The 16,185-nt window shown below is 53.7% G+C and overlaps 3 protein-coding genes across 3 annotated transcripts; 2 read left to right on the top strand and 1 right to left on the bottom strand.

Moving 5' to 3' along the window:
* Nucleotides 1-8,011: 8,011 nt before the first annotated feature.
* Nucleotides 8,012-8,283, top strand: BKCO1_6400031 (meiosis protein mei2; the record flags this gene model as incomplete). The annotated part of the gene is made up of 2 exons (XM_020278184.1): nucleotides 8,012-8,044; nucleotides 8,101-8,283. The coding sequence occupies 2 exons, from the start codon at nucleotides 8,012-8,014 to the stop codon at nucleotides 8,281-8,283; spliced, it is 216 nt and encodes a 71-aa protein (XP_020126477.1).
* Nucleotides 8,284-12,553: 4,270 nt separating this feature from the next.
* BKCO1_6400030 (uncharacterized protein) lies at nucleotides 12,554-12,961 on the bottom strand (the record flags this gene model as incomplete). Its single annotated transcript, XM_020278183.1, has 1 exon — nucleotides 12,554-12,961. The coding sequence occupies one exon, from the start codon at nucleotides 12,959-12,961 to the stop codon at nucleotides 12,554-12,556; it is 408 nt and encodes a 135-aa protein (XP_020126476.1).
* Nucleotides 12,962-14,486: 1,525 nt separating this feature from the next.
* On the top strand, nucleotides 14,487-15,825 carry BKCO1_6400029 (uncharacterized protein; the record flags this gene model as incomplete). The annotated part of the gene is made up of 2 exons (XM_020278181.1): nucleotides 14,487-15,159; nucleotides 15,221-15,825. The coding sequence occupies 2 exons, from the start codon at nucleotides 14,487-14,489 to the stop codon at nucleotides 15,823-15,825; spliced, it is 1,278 nt and encodes a 425-aa protein (XP_020126467.1).
* Between the last annotated feature and the right edge of the window lie 360 nt (nucleotides 15,826-16,185).

Genomic DNA, 16,185 nt, shown 5'->3' with positions numbered 1-16,185 from the left:
ACAATGAAATACCCAAAGATTGCCATGGCCTCAACCTATTGAAAATGGAGCCCGGTTGGTAAGCGCGAGTACATAATACGCATCCCGGAGAGCGCGTACAGCGATGGCGGCGCTACGGTAGACGCTTCCACGCTCTGCATGATGTGGGCACCGAGAACCTCTCATCCCTATCCTAAGAGATTCTACTGTGGCCAAGGGCGCATGCTACCCTACGTTAGTAGAGATGTCGGCCGGTGCGCCTAGCTGGCGCTGCTCAATGTCCGCACTTGCGCAGGGCGACAGTGACGACAACGCGCTGCAGGCTGTCCCAACTCCCAACCACCGGAACCGGTGCGCTATATCTCTCAAGATCTTGGAAAGTGATTTCAGGTAGCGTATACTGATTTCAGGCTGCTGACGCACCTCTACAGACGCGTGCGCGACCGCCGCGCGACCGTAGCGCGCCCCGTAGGCCGGCTTGCAGCTACGGGCGACTCCCATCACATCAGCTGCACCAGCTTGCGCCTGGATCTTCCACGTGATTCCACCCGCGCGCTCATCAACACAGCAGCGCGCGTGATCAATCGCCTGCGCCGCGCCTCATAAAAGCAGATCTTCTGTGCGCCCCGAACCTCTCCCCCAACACCACCTTTCCTCCTCCCCACCCCACTGTCCTTGTTTCTACTCTCATGAGCTTCGGTAAGCCCACTCCATCGATTCTTCCGTTGTTTATGCATCGTCTCCTCTAACATACTCGCACTTCCGATGGGCGCTTCTGCCCTTCACTTGACCAGCTCGTGCCGCGCCAGCCAAGCTGGCACTGCACCATGCGACACGGCATTTGATTCAAGAGCATGTAAGTTCGTCAGCACAATCCCATCCCACGGCCGCGCAACAACCTTTTCCTTGTCTTCGCTTCCTTACCCATCACCCTGCTCTTGACTTAAGCAACTCAACAGATCTTTAGCTGACTCTTCCTTAGCCCCACCCCACTGCCCACATCCGACTTGCCTGGATTCCGCAAGCAACACCCACTTCAGCGTCACTTTCCTCACCCACGCCATCCCACTAGGCTTCATGCGTTAGTTTTCCATCTTGCATGAGGCCAAGAACAGGTGGCAAGAACAACTGCGCCCTTTTGACATGATCATGCTACACTTGATCTTTCACAAATGCATCCGGCAGCTTGATGCAGTGGCTGTACGGTGTTACCAAAGGGCATCTCGAAAATACAGAAGGAGAGAGCAACATCAGTCAGTCGTAAGAGCTTCATTATCATTGTAAGTACCTTTTGCCATCGTCCTTCTGCGCTACCCATCCTCCACGCCCCTCCTCACCGCGTTCTGGCAGTGCTGTCTCTTCGGAGCAGCATCGCCATGCCTGCACGCATGGTGAAAGTATCCATCGGGATCAGGGCCAAAGCGAGACTACTTTGGTGAAGCCGGTTTTAAACTCGGTCCGCTTTCAGACACAAGCGTGTTTCCGCAAAGATTCCAGCTGACAAAGACTTACAGATGGATATTATATCACTGCCTCAAGCACCACCGTCCTCAGATCACTCACAGCCGTGCCATCCGATCACCGTACCTCCAGGCCATCCTCCGACACTCTATCGACTTGCCTCCTTCCACATTCCCTTCAGTCACAATCACTCTTGACCGCCCGCCATTGGCAAACCACCAGCTTGCTAGCTTGGGAAGGGATGCTAGTAAGGGCAATATCCACATGCTGTGCTTGTCTTAAGCCAGCGTGAGTGCGTTCTTTACGGGTCTCGCTTCTACCCAAAGCGTTGGTCCCCCTTGAGGCGCATATATCAGACCCCGTCTCTCTTCTCCTTCTCATTTCTCTCTCTCCTTCGCCTTTTTCACTTTCCAACCCATGCTTTCCTTCACCCACAAGCCTCCCCCTCTTTCGCTACACACCCCGCCAGCTTGATGGTAGCTGCGTGGGCTCTAGAAGAGGGGAAAAATCATCATCTTTGCTCGACCAAAAGCTAGATGTGTGCACTATATGTAGCGGATCCCGCATCAAGACATGCGCGGTGGTCTCGCTCATAGCGCAGTAGTATCGCTCATAGCGCATATATTAGTCTGTGTCTCTCTTTTAACATCCTCCTCGACATTGTTCCTGTCTTCTCTTTCCCCCATTCTACTTCCTTTCCTTGCGCCCTTTTTCATGAACTCCCCTTGCCTGAGAATGTGGCTTGAGCGAGAGAACAGTATGGGCAAGATCCAGATCGCCGGCAACAGAGAGCTTAGCCTCAGCGCTTACGCGGAATGAGCACGAAGGCTTGAATTGTTCTGGCGGACATAGAATTTCTTTGTCTCTCACTCGCACGGCGCATTGTTCTCGTACATGTTCAGACGCCGATCGAGATCCATTCATCCCCTCTTTCAACTTTTCAACCGACGCCCATATTAGAACTGGCTTGTCTCTCGTGGCCTGCGCAGTATCAGAGTGGGCAAGATCGAAACACCACCGCCGGCTGGTACTGTGATGAGAAACCCAAGAAGATTTTTAGTACGGCCGGCGAACAAATAGAGGAAAAAGTGTTGTTACTATAATATGCATCTGCCTACCCAAGATTTGAGACCGTTCACGCATTCCAGTAACTGTGAATTTGATGAGGATCATAAATCCAAGCCAAATGTATTTTCCACCGTCCCCCCTCTCCAAGGTCTACATGCCATGCGCGAACAGCTACAAGCGGGTCTCGAGCATCACGCATCCAGAGCTACACATGTGTAGGTCTCTTTCATTCCTAAAAACCAGCTCAAGCGGTGAAGTGATGCCGCAGCGAAAGCAGAAACTACGGTGCACGCCTCACCTCGCCCTGCCAGCCAGCGGGGAAACAGCAATGTAGTCCAAAGACCTCCAACTACTAGGCGCTGCTGACATGTAAGAGCTTGTCATTCTCATGTCGCGCCTCCTCCAACATGGCCAGCTAGCTATGTCGCACTGAGGACATGCTATACCCGTGTAAGGAGTAACAGTGGCCGTTTCGCCCGGCCGGTGTCAGGATGAAGGAAGCCGGGCTGTGACGAGAGTGCGCGACGAGATGATTCCATTGAAAGAAGGTAGTCTGCTGCGGTGCCTGCTACTCAAGAAATCCGTATGCGGGAGGCCGTTCCCGTAACGGATGGGCCCAACTACGCAAATGCGGGCATGTAGTAGCGGCAGGCGGGCGACCTCACTCACTCGCTCGAGGTCAGCCTCACCCACAGACAGCACGGAAGACTGAGGTATTCGTAAGTACTGTCACCTTAGGTTCGCCATGGCGTCGGTGTCGAGCAGCGTGCGGTCTCACTGGGCCACTGATGCTGCCGCCGCTCTTGTCAGCGCGACAAGCCGACATTCAGCGATTGTGATTGGGCTTTTCTGCCCGTCACTCCGCCATGCGCGTCCCTCCATCCTCTATCTTGGATTGTATGCAGATTGTGTCAGAAGGGGTTGTATGTCTGGGCTGGGCAAGCGGCGGGTGTCGGCGTGGTCGGTCACTGGTTGATGAGCGGCGCATGGTGCCCGTCGGCCGCCGGCAATGAGACTCGTACACGGCAGTAAGTGGTGGAGTAGATGAGAGGGCTTCGTGATCTCTTCTGGTTCATTCTTAGCTGAGATCGAGCATAGCTTGGTGTGAGTCCTGGCGGGAATGACACCAGCGCTGATGATGGCTGTGAGACGCGTCGGATTGAGATGCGAACTTCCACTGGGGGAGTAGAGCTTGGCTGCTGGAGTCCTACAGCAGGTATGCGACGGGAAGGATGGAATAGTCACCCAAGTTCTCGTTCGCATGGATACAGATCGCAGCTGAAAGCCGTCACTGAAGCCGCTCGCGGTCTGCAAAGTGTTCAAGGCCTGGATATTGCCAGCCAGCGTCGGCATCATGGCAACTGAATGCGCATCTAGAAAGCCCTATGCTCGTTGAGCGCATACACTGTGAGGCAGTAATCAGTGCGACGCTGCTATTCGAGAACCTCTGATCCTACCGTTGGCTCAACCTCAGGGCATCGGCCACCGCATCGTGGAATCTTACGCTAGAAGATCTGGCAACCATGGAAGCGCCGCAATCATGACCACCTGCGAGGGTCGTTGGCGGGCCTCTGAGACTTGAAACCGCTGGCCGGGATCGTGAAAGAACCACAGGCCGTTAACACCAAGCCCGGTCATGAGCGCACCGTAGCTAGGCCTCCATGCCTCATACTGCCTTACCCAATCTGACCCCAGCCTCAGATTCACGAATCCGAAACCGAAGCCATGCCCTTAGTGCTTCCATCATCACAACCGCGTCGCGTTGGGTCGCGTCGGATCAACCTCATCACCCAGGCGCGCGCGCGCGCAGCGGCCTGCCTCCCAATCACCCCCCACCGGCGCATCACCCCCCAAACAGCCTAGCGCCGGCGCGCCGCGCCACCCCGTCACTTGACCAACAGCCTTCGAAAACTTATATAAACCCCTCCCCCCCGGCGCTTCTGCTCCTCTTCTCTTCTTCTTCTTCATCCCCCTTCCCCCACTTTAAGACAGTGTTAACTTCTGGTGTAGGTCTCCGTTTTTCTCATAAGGTTTTGCCAGAACCTGGGCAATGCCCGAACTGGTAAATTTTTGGCACTTTTTTGCGGCTCTGCCGCTTTTTTTTTTTTCTCTTTTCGTTGAATGGCTCGCCTGGTGCGGGCCTTCGAGGAAGAGGATTCAGTTAGCAGTATGGTGGCTGGCGGTTTGGCCTTGTTGTTTAGTTTCAATCTGCGCTACTCCGCTGGCCTTTGTTTAGATTCAATCTATCCAGCTCCGCTAGTCTCGCTGTTTAGTTTTAATCTGCTCCTGGTTGCCTGAACAACGTACTTTGTTACTGAGGCATTCGCTGCGACTGCGGTCGCGATACCAGCCGGGTGATTGGCGATGGCTGGGGCGGAATTAGGACCTAGCAGCAGACAGCCTTCACTTTGGTCTGGGCGCTCTTTGCGTACGCCGGCCTTGCTTGGTCCCGTACCTACGTCTAGATGGCGGCCGCGTCGTCGCAAGCGCTGCGCGTCGGCCGGCAGGTCACGGCCAATGCAAGACCAAGAACCCCACGAGCTTAGGGCGTGCAAGTGTTGGATACTCGTTATCCGAAGGATGTGCGCCGCTCTGCGCCAGCTAGCTGGCTCTCATGACATGCGGTCTTGGTGTTGATCAGCTCTCTCCTCCCCGATCCCGACCACGCACCATCCAGATCTTCCGCCCGGTAGGACAAAATGCCGGCTTGCGCCTTTCTGCCTGCACCCGCACATCCACTCTACGACAGAGTTCGTCCATACCCTCCCACCATGCTGCATGCCGGTGCTCCGCGCTCGGCGCTCGCAAACCACCGCCCAGGTATTTTGCTCCCGTCTCACCCCTTCACTTTACTAACAGCGGGTCCGCGATCAGGATTTCGAGGTCAACCACGGACGACCTTGCTTCATGAAGCAAGACCATTTGCTCGGATAGGATATCCATGCCCGCAACGAAGCGACGCGACAAAGGTTATTTATTCCACTGGTACTCTTGAGCCGCGGCGAGCACCACCAACACCGTCTCATCGTATGTCCGCTTCAAATCGCTGCTTGCTCTCAGCCGCTTTCGCGGATGAGTCATTGCGACATCACAGCTTTCAAGTTTTCCCTCCACAGTACGAACGTGGCATGCTGCTTGAAACTTCTTAGTCGTACTAGCAGCAATATCCGGTCCTCCACCTCCATCCGTTTCGCTGTCTCTCCCTCCGGCCGATGTTCCACGCGCCCCGGCCTCCCACACGCATTCTTCATTCAGCTCTTTGTCTTCGGCACTCTTTCACAAGCTTCGCTTCACACATTCTCACACACGGGCACACCAGCACACACTGGCAGCGGTTGGAGTAGAGAGCGTGGCTGCATTGCAGAAGGTAAGCTGCTTTTGCAGCCAGTCCATAACAGTAGTCACCATTCCGGGTGAGAGCGGATCAAAACTGCTCGAACGATCTTCTGCGATGTATGTGCCGTAACTCATGCTCCTCAGGTCCAAGCATGCCTTTGGAAGCATGGCCACCGGGAAGTCACACGGAAAATATCGTTACGAACGTACAGATAGTCCACTTCGCCTGAATCAGGGGCTTGGGTTTGGCTCAACACACTCGGAGTTCGTTGAAAGAGTAGGCGCAGATAGTCCCTCGGATTCTTTCAGAATCAGAGGTCTCTACAGCCCAGAATATCTACAAGACCAGTCAGGAGGTGCAGACCCAAGAACTTGCCCGGATGTAGTCCTTGTCTGATTCAATTCCGCAAGGCGGTACATGGCTTCACCGCGCATCCCGGTTGGCAGTGGTCGCTGCTTCACCTCAACCAGTGAAATACGCACACCGCAAGGACCAATGTCATGCCTTGAAACAGTGCCGTTGCTTGCCCGCTCGCTCGCTCGCCAGCTCCTCAAATCTTGCTGCCCGGCAAGGTTTCCCTTGATGGCAGCTCACCAGACTTTGCGTGCTCCCCTATACGTTTGGGAGACGAAACAGCTGGTCATACCATTGCACTCAGGCTTTTGGCCCGTCTCTCGCCGTTTCATTCCATGTAAGCTGGAGCTCAGGCAGCTCGTGTGACCGTTCCGCACGCTGAGATAGTTGGTATATGAATTGCTGTAGGAGACTAAGAATCTTGGTTCACTTCAAAATACCATAAGTGAGAGTGAGCTTGGTAGCGCACCCCTCTGTTCGCGACATGCGGCTGGTTTCGTTGTATTTGCCCCGCCAGCCGACGGCGATGCTCGCACTCATGGCGCCGACAGAAGCCAGTTTTGGTACCGCAAGGCGTGGTGGGAGATTAGATTGTGCAATATTGTAGCTAGCAAACTATAGTTTGCTCCATGGTCTATACGCTTGAATTTGCACAGTAAATTGATTCAAGATTTCGGTCCAGATGGGACAGCGAGGTAGACATGGCACTTCAGTATCGAGCGGGGACAAAGGGCCTTGAACGAGATAGGAGACTCACTCGTGCGAGCCATTCGGAAGCATAGTAAGAGGGAAATAGTTGAAGTCCTTAAACTGCAAGGGCCAGATGCTCTGCGGCAACGTGCCGCAAGGTTTACTGCTGGTCGATAGAGCCAGATTCCCTGGGCCTGTCTCTGGGTCTCTCTGCCATGTCCCGTAGCTATGGAAAGGTGGTTCATCGTGGCAGAGGGAGTGAGGTAGCAACAAGCGGCTGCATGCAATGGGCTGCGGAAATTGTCAACTGCTTGGAAAGAGATCCGGCTCGGCACTTTCACCACACCAATGCATGAGCAGAAGCCTTCCAACAACCTGACGTAATTCATTTGAGCATCCTCACTGTGAAGTCTGCATGGAGAGCTCAGATCCAGCGGGTCGTTGGTTTCACACAACTCTCCAGCCGTGTAGGCGGCACGGCCTGCCCGATCCACCCCCACGCCTCATCCCACACCCAGCCACTCTTTCAGCCCTCTGACTCACATCTTCTGCCTCGAAGATTCCAACTGGCTGGAAAAGCGGGGCAGACATTGATTTCACATTTTCAAAAGGGATTAGCGTGGCTGGGCTGCGCATTAAAGGCCTCCACCCCCCATCCTTCTTGCCTTCTTTCTTCCTCACACGACAAAGCTTGTATATCCAAGATATATCCAGACGAACCGATATATCCAGGTTATACGAGATATATATACAGAACATCGTCCAGTGAACAGGAGAGCTCCAGGCCTCGTTCACTTGCGGTATGCCCTCACCCTCACTCCTGACTCCTTGAACTGAAGTGAGATACTACTTATCGAATAGCAGTTGCGTTCGCTTCTACCCCAACTATATCTGCACCGGAGCAGCCTCTGGCACCATAGTCCATTGGATATGGCTATCAGTTCCGCATGGACCTGGGCTCCCGTGCCTTCACCGAATACCTACCATTAAAGCAGTGGTCCCCGCGGTCCAGCTTGGTGGCACTGTGTATCCAGACGTTCAGCGAGCGTGGCTACTCTGATGCAAGCCGGACTTCCATTGTATGGGAAGACCAGGTGAGGCCTGGATGTGCGCACCACTGCCATGTTGCGCAACATTCCGAACCAAATGACCACGGTAAGTCCCTTCCGTTTCGCATTCTCGTTCGAACTGTGCTGACCCGTCTCGATCAGTACGACCTGGAAGCTCTGACTCGCTGGGTCCACGGAAAGTTCGACTTCCTGCACCTTCGTATCGACTTCGCCAACACTGTCGGCTGCGCCTTTGTCAGCTTTGACATGCCCATGACCATCGTCGACGTCAAGAGCAAGCTTGACGCGTCTGGCTTACCTGAGGATCCGGACTCGCGTGAGTGAGAGATATCGTGTCACTCGCCGCTGACAGCAGTGTGGAATCCCTCATCAGTGGTGTGCGACTCTGCACTGAGCTGCCGTCCGAGGGTGAGTTTTCCGTTTCCTTGTCTGAGTATCAAGTGAGGGATGTGTAGCTGACGAAAGCACGTAGGTGTTCTACACGTTCCAAGACTTTCTGGACCTCTTCCGTGCCCGGTTGTTGTATGAGGCTAAGAGCGGTTCGGGTAGTGTAAGTTCAGATCCGGTCTTGACCCTCGTTGGATTCAGCTTGCCTACCGTCGTTGCAGTGAGTCTTCCTTGGATTTATTTGGTTGCTCATCGGGGTGGCTTTGAGGGAAAGATTCGCTGCGCGCCGGTTTGGATTGGGAAAGCCGGGGGGCAGAGAGTCGGACTTTGGAACCCTTGGAATATTATCAGGACCAAGGCACTGCGCATTGTTAGCTGAATAAATCGTTTCTGAACATCGCGGGTGTGCAGCTGCGAGATGAGTGATTCTGTCGGATGGCCAGTGATAGCCCAATTTTCGCCAGCGGTGAGTGTGCGCTTCGGCTGCCTTCCAAACTTGACCTCAGCCTGCGCCACTGCCTACTTGCCTAACCGGCTCACTACCTGGTCACTCGAGAGCATGGACGCTTGCATGTGCGCATGCTCGCGTCCGCCCCAGTCACTGCGCCTTGGACCTCTTAAAAACCTGCCCGCGTCGCAGCACCCTCCCTCTTCATCCTCCATTCCACTCTCAGATCCCCAACCTGAGCCACTGGATCCCATAATCTCCCTCACTCAGCGAACATCTTTTCATCAAATCCGACGACGGGCGTGCTGCCTTTTTGGCGGCGCGCCTTCGCTATCGAGCTTCTGCCAAAGCACAACCTGCCTGTACGTACATCCAAGCCCTGATGCACTCGTCCCACCAGACTGACATTACACCCTCAGCTTCTTTGCTCCGACCGTGTCCTGGAAGCCCGGCACCCAGACACTCCAGCCATGCACACCTTGCTTGCGACCCCGGGCCTTTTCCTCCTGCCTCCTGCCTGCGACGAAAGCCTTTTCAGGCGACAGACACCTTCAACCTCACTCCACCCGAGCGTCATCATGATGGTTCATCTGCCCGCCATCGACAGCCTTCCCTGGGCGCCGGAGGATCCAGGACAATTCTTCCGTCCTTTGATGTGGTGTCTCACCGTCTTGCAACATGGTCGCCCTTCCTGCCTTGCGGTTCGTCATCTCATACGGGCAAGCAGCAACTACTTGCACGATTCAGCATGCTGCTTCTATCCGCTCTGAAACCTTACGACGAACGTGTCAAACCCGGATCGTCGCCACAACCGTACCTCCGGCCCAGACCTCATTATATATACATTTGCACCACTACTCCTCACAGCAGCTTGGGCACCGCTCGCTCGGCAGCTATCTCGAAACCGCCTTCTACCTCACATTCTCACGGCCCTCGGGAGTTTCTCTCCAGCCACAATCGTCATTCATGGTGGATGAGGGCAGTTTTATCAGCCTGGACTGACCTTGGGAGACATTTCTCCAGCCATGGATGGCAGGTGTGGTGGATGAGGGCCCACCTTTGGAGTTTTACTGCAGCCGCTAACATCGCTTCGAATGGAAGAGGCATGAATGACCCTCGGGAGTTTCTCTCCAGCCACAATTGTGGTGGATGAGGGTCCACCTCGGGAGTTTTTCTCCAGCCGCGAGCGTCGCTCATAGTGGATGAGGGTCAATTGAACCTCGGGAGTTTCTCTCCAGCTATGGGCGGCGCTTGCGGTGGATGAGGTTTCATGTCCTCTTCCGTTCAACTGGCTCTTGGGAGTTTCTCTCCAGCCAGACACCTCGGGTCTGGTGGATGAGAGCCAGCGTCACCCCTTCGAACGGACCTCGGGAGTTTTTCTCCAGCCACGAACATTGCTTCTGGTGGATGAGGGCCACCTGGGACGTTCTCCGTTGTCCACAACGGCTCGTCCCGCATTTCCATGGACGACATCGGCGGGTCTTGCCGCCCGCGTCCAATATCTCGGAGATGATGGAAGAACCTGACTGGAAGACATCAACGAAACCACGTAATGTTTTCTTGCTCCGGCTCTCTTCCATCGCTGGTGTTGGACCCCTCTGCTCCAAGGAGGGGCCACATCAACGAAACCACGTACTCTCCTTTCGGCTCTGGAACGAATACAAAACGACATGGGATGTCGCGCCCTTTTAGACATCCCACCTAGCATGTCGCACCGGAGCCAGACCGAGCGTGAGGCGTGCAGGATGGCCGATCGTAAGTCCTACCCTTCTTCTGATCCCTCGACAAAGCGCGCAAGCTCACACAGTCCAGTCCAGCTTAACACCTTGAACGAAACCGACTACAATGCTGTTCCGCATGTTGAAGAGAGCGTCACTTTGCCGGGACATCAACGAAACCACGTATTCTTTCGCCGGCTCCTGGAACGACCACGGCACTGGGTTGTCCAGCTCAACACCCTGAACACCGCTGTTCCGCATCTTGAAGAGAGCGTCACTTTGCCGGAAATCGACGAAACCACGTATTCTTTCGCCGGCTCCTGGAGCAACAATGGCACTGTGTTGGGTGTGGTGTCGGCTCCATTGTTTCATTAATGGCGTGACATCAACGAAACCACGACTGGGGTTTCCTGCTGTTGCGGAGATGATGGAAGAACCTGACACGTGAGCTCGGAGGAGATTCAGCAGATGGACTTTCTGGTTCGGTGAGCGGAGGAATATATCTTTGGGGGCGTTTTCATTAGTTTAATTTCCTATTCGAATGGAGTCTTATCATTCGATCTAATTGTTTGCTTTTGAAACTTCCGCAATTCGATCTTCGACTCTATCGTGGTTTAATGCGAGAAACGAGCTCGACAGTAGAGCCCCGTTATGTGTACGAAATATGCCTCTCGAGAGTGAACCCCCATTTCAACTCGCGCATCAGAGATGCAGAGTAGCCAGCGCCAGCTCAGCTTCTTGATAAACGGGCGCGGTACGCCTCTGCCTCGCATCTGTCCGAGGGCTGTCATCGTCAATGTGGGACAAGGCGCACACATATGCCGGTCACAGAGCCGAGTCTCGAGGAGAAACATCTGCTGTTGCTTGTGCGCAGTCGCGGGCGGCGGCCGACGCGAACCCGCCACCACCACCAACACTCTGCTGACCCGACGCCCAAGTTCGAAGACCAGGCACCAGGCCACCACCGCTGCTCAGCGCGTGCGCACTCACTCCCACAGGACCGCGATATGCCGTACGGCATACGCGCGCATCTGCTTCTCAGCGCGCCGCCGCGATGCCGTGCCGAAAGTCATCAGCAAGCAAGTCCGCCACCCAGCTCGTTCCCTCCCACTCGAATAGTTAACAATCGTCCAGCAGCAGCGCGACCGCGCTACGCTGAGCCGTCGTCTCTCTTCATGGGCGCCCAAACCTCACCCCGTCTCCGACTACATTCTCGCAACACGCCCCCGCGCACCGGATGCCGGTCACAGGCCGAACAACCGTGTTCGGTACAATTGCCGCTCGACCCCCTCTTGCTGTACACACTACATACTGAGGAGACTATTGATGGCATTGGAGGGAACTCTCGGCTGGGCATGTTGCTGCTGCTGCTGCTGTTGTTGTTGCTATAACTCGAGGATCAAGCTCCATGCGCTGTGTACCTGCTGGGGGTAATATATTTGTATACAGGACGAGGCTCGGATGCCGTGCAAGTTGAGGGTGGTTATGTCGAGGCTTTGAAAGGGGCCGATGTCCGCACGCTCGTTCAAAAAGTTTTCAGATAATGGCAAGTATTCTCATTGTTCCATACGATGGAAGAGAGCTTAGTCTGCATACTCAGAGACTTTGACAGCACCCACGGGCTCGCCTACACCTGGACCCTCGTCTCGAACGAGTTCGATACAACTGGTTTTGTCATGGATTGCAACGGTTGTGAAAGCCCATGAAGGCTCCATACTGGCAGTATTGGCGCAAGCCTTGCGTGGCTGGCGCATTCACTGCAGTCTACCGGCTTTCACACTTAACAACAAGCCACCCACAATAGCAACTTCAGATCTTTCCAACTTCTTCCACATCCCACTAACACACCCGGAACCATTCACCAGCACCCCCACCATATTTCGGCCCGCGCAGACACTCCCATCCAGCACCAACTCCACACTCCCTCTCGAAACACACCATACCGCTATCCAAAGGCAACAAACACACCATCCCGCTATCCAAAAGCAACAAACGCACCATGGACCCCTCCAACATCGTCCTCTCAATCCTCTGGCTCCTTCTACTCCTCCTCGTCTTCTTCATCCTCATCAAGTTCGCCAACGGCTGGGCGCGCGCACGCAACAGGGCCAACCTCGCCGACCGTCGTGCCCGTCGTCGCATGCTCCGCAACATTTTCGGGGATATGTAAGGGCTGAGGTTCTCGTGAAAGAGTGTAAGCAATCCCGTAGCTTGGTTGGAATGTGCAAGGCTGACGCTGATACGGTGGTAGCAGGCGGATTGGGGGCGGTCGGGCGTCAGGCGTGGGTGAAGCGTTGGGCGATGGAGCGTTTGAGCGATCGGGGGGAGAACTTGGAGTAGTTGCTGATTCCTGGTCTCTGAAGTAGTGCTTGGCGGGTGGTGGGTTCAATGCTATGACTTGCCTGGCTACGAGGGGCTTTTGCACTACAGGCGCTGGAGCACTGCTCATTGGTGCATTTGGTGCACCACAACGCTACTCGGTGGCCTCTTGGCAAGTTCTTTCTTTGCATATTCTCGCAGATCTTTTGCTTCCAATTGAAGAAGATCTAACTACGTGTATCCAATGTGTCCAGCTGGCCTCTCCCCTTAACAACCCTTCCATTACAATGCCAACAAACGTCCCCAACGACAAAACATGTCTCGTTCCTCGGCCTGTAGCACAGACATTGAGTCGCGGGCTTGGAATATCATTGATAAGGTCTTATCTACAGGAGATCTCGATCATGGCTGTGCGTGGTATTCGAGCAGGATCGAATGACCGCGAGGACTCGGAGCGGTAAGAGTTTGTGGACCTTGGGCGAGATGTTGGAATGGAGATAGGGATGCTCATGCGGCGGGTCCGGTAGATCAGCTGGGAATGGTGCCGGCGTTCGGATGCTTGACGCCAGTCAATGTTCGGGTGAGCGGTACACTGGCGGAATACACGACGGGCGCTGCATCCTCACACATAATCTGTCGGCCCTATGCACGCAACCACTGCCAGCCTTGCCACATGGTGTCGTGTTTGTGTCATCGTGGGCATCACAAGTGTTTTACTGCCTATCGGGACGACAATAAGGGATGGTCATTTCCCTTTTTTCGAAAAGCTGGTGAAAACATTCAGGTAAAGGCATGAGACAGCATTATCGGGGCTTGGGAAGTTGGAGGAAGTTTTCAGTTTTGAATGATTCCTTGTACTCAAATGTGGCAACAGCGCTTATAGCAATATGTTTTTAACAGCTATACAAGCAGTGATATTTACGGGATCTCAGCTAGATCTAGGTCATGCTAACAGAGTTTTAGTTATTGCTGTTCTACGTACAAATAACAAATATCAAACTTCAAATTGGCACATAAGTCTGCGACATGATACAAATCAACACAGCATTGCCGTAACTACAGCATACCTCCACCAATAAGAAGCCATGTCCATGCTAATAAGGCATGGTTTGTTTTGCGTAGATGATGGTAACAAATAGTATATTGTGTAGGTAATAACGATTCTAATCACCACTTTGATGTGGCGCCCGAACAACATACTGGGTGCGCTGTAATAGATTGCAAACAACGCTGTCACGCACGCTTGAACATGCTGTTGGATAACGGCGCATCGGAGCTTATATATAGTATTGGGTATATGTACACGGTGAGAGACCGCTGAAGATCATGAATATGCAGCTTGTATGATCGATGTATACGATGAAAAGCGGTGAAAGCAACAGTTGAGCCATACTCCTTACACGGGAAAGTGACTGGAGTCAGGTTGGCTCGATAGTCTGGTTCCCAAGGCTTCGACAAGCATCTAGATCTTTCTGCGTTTGTTGGGTTCACCAATTCTGAGGTGAGTGTATACTTGGCTTACATGCCGTCCCGATTTAGTTAGCGTTATTTTGGCTTGCGTAGGCGCAACACCGTCACCGCCCTCGTCCGTGGATATCTATCCTCTGCGCAATCGTACCTGTCAAGCTCAAAGACAACACCCACCGCTACCCACCATGAATCCCGAACGTCGCACGCTGGAAACCATCCCTGCGGAGCTCGTCAGCCACATCGGAGAGTTCCTTGGACAGGAGGACCTCGGATGGCTCCGCATGACATCTCATGAAATGCAACGAAGAGCGGACTTCTCGTGGGCGCAATACCTTTGGAGCATTCGAATCACGTTTAACCCTCAGGAATTCGTTAATCTATATACATTAGTTCAGTCCGAGACCGTGGCTAAAGCTATAGACACCCTCGCCTTCGCGAAAGCCGACCCCGAGCAGATTGACCACGCGGTGACCTTGGGCTGGTGTTGTGCGGCTGGAAAATCACAGGACTACTTGACACAGGCAATGGAAAGGATGCCCAACCTTCGATTCATCACGATCAATGCCGATACCTTCGACTTTGGCCATATCACTTGCAACCCCGCAGCTTGCCCTCACATTCCCGGTCGTCATCGATTCTTTTCGGTGATCTTTCAAGCTCTGAAGGACAGCGGAACCGGAGTTCAGAGTCTCCATATAACCGAGTGCCGTGAGAGAAGATCAGACCATCATCCATTACCGGTCGCCGAAGACGGGCTCAGCCCTTGTAACGCAATCATCCGTCCACTCCCGACAGAGGTCCTTGCCGAGACAAACGATATTCTTCTTTCACTTCCTGTACAGGACCTAACACCTCTTCGTGAGTCAAAAAAACAAAAGCATCGCACATGGTATGAGACTTCGGGACTGACAGTTTGCAGACAACGTGCCTGCCGAGCCGTATACCGACGTGGCGAGGATGATACAGGCGGCAACTCAACTTAAGCAGCTCATAATTCTGAATAGCTGTCGCTGCGGCGGAAACCACGGCTTATTCACCAGGATCTTGCCCACTACAAACTATTCAGCCCTACGCCGCGTCAGCCTGTGCTTCTTTGTGGGCGTTGATGTGTCACGCTTGACGACCTTCCTGGACAACAACCATCAGATCAAGCAGCTCAGCATGACGGGCTTTGGAATTACGGGCGATACCTGGGTGCCTACTCTAGAACTTCTTCGTGACCAATTTTCTCTCGAGAAGTTTGTCTTCCGCCGGAACTCGTGTTCGGGCGGCCTGGTCTTGTCTACATGGGAGGGCAGTTTCAAGGCCGTCTGGGACCTGAACAATCGTATACAACCTCTGGGCTGGCCGTGGGATGGAGATGAGTGGGGGCTGATCTTGCTAGTGGACGACGACGGCTCATTATTCGAGACGGTCCCTGGGCAGTATGGCATGAAGGAAGCATTGTCCTTGTTCATTCAAGGTTACTACGTATCACCGCCACTTGAGTTCTACAGGAAAGCTATGCGGCAACTGGGCTATTAGGCGCTGGTTGGAGCGCTGTTTCTTGTATTGGCCGTTTGCGCTTCGGTACGTCGAAGGATTAGAGGTCTTGATGGGGTTTCTATGACTTTGCACAAATGGGAGCGTTTCTTTACAGACTCATCAATACACCTGCTATACTTGCAGATGTATCCATTATCTGGATAAATGTGTTCGTCTTGAAATCTCGCATACAGTTCGGGGCCTTGAATCAAATTGACCATGTTGATCTTTCGATGATTGAATCAGTGTTGATTGTTGGCCAACTCCTGAATTCTTCTTGACGACTTCCGCTTAGAAATATGGCTCGAAAAAATCGGACACCTTCTTCGGACATGCACTGTATTTCTTCCAGGACGTAGA

The sequence above is a fragment of the Diplodia corticola genome (assembly GCF_001883845.1).
Source record: "Diplodia corticola strain CBS 112549 chromosome Unknown scaffold64, whole genome shotgun sequence".
Lineage (NCBI taxonomy): Eukaryota > Fungi > Ascomycota > Dothideomycetes > Botryosphaeriales > Botryosphaeriaceae > Diplodia > Diplodia corticola.
The sequence above is the reverse complement of the archived record's forward strand: the minus strand, read 5'-3'. Positions and strand labels throughout refer to the sequence as shown.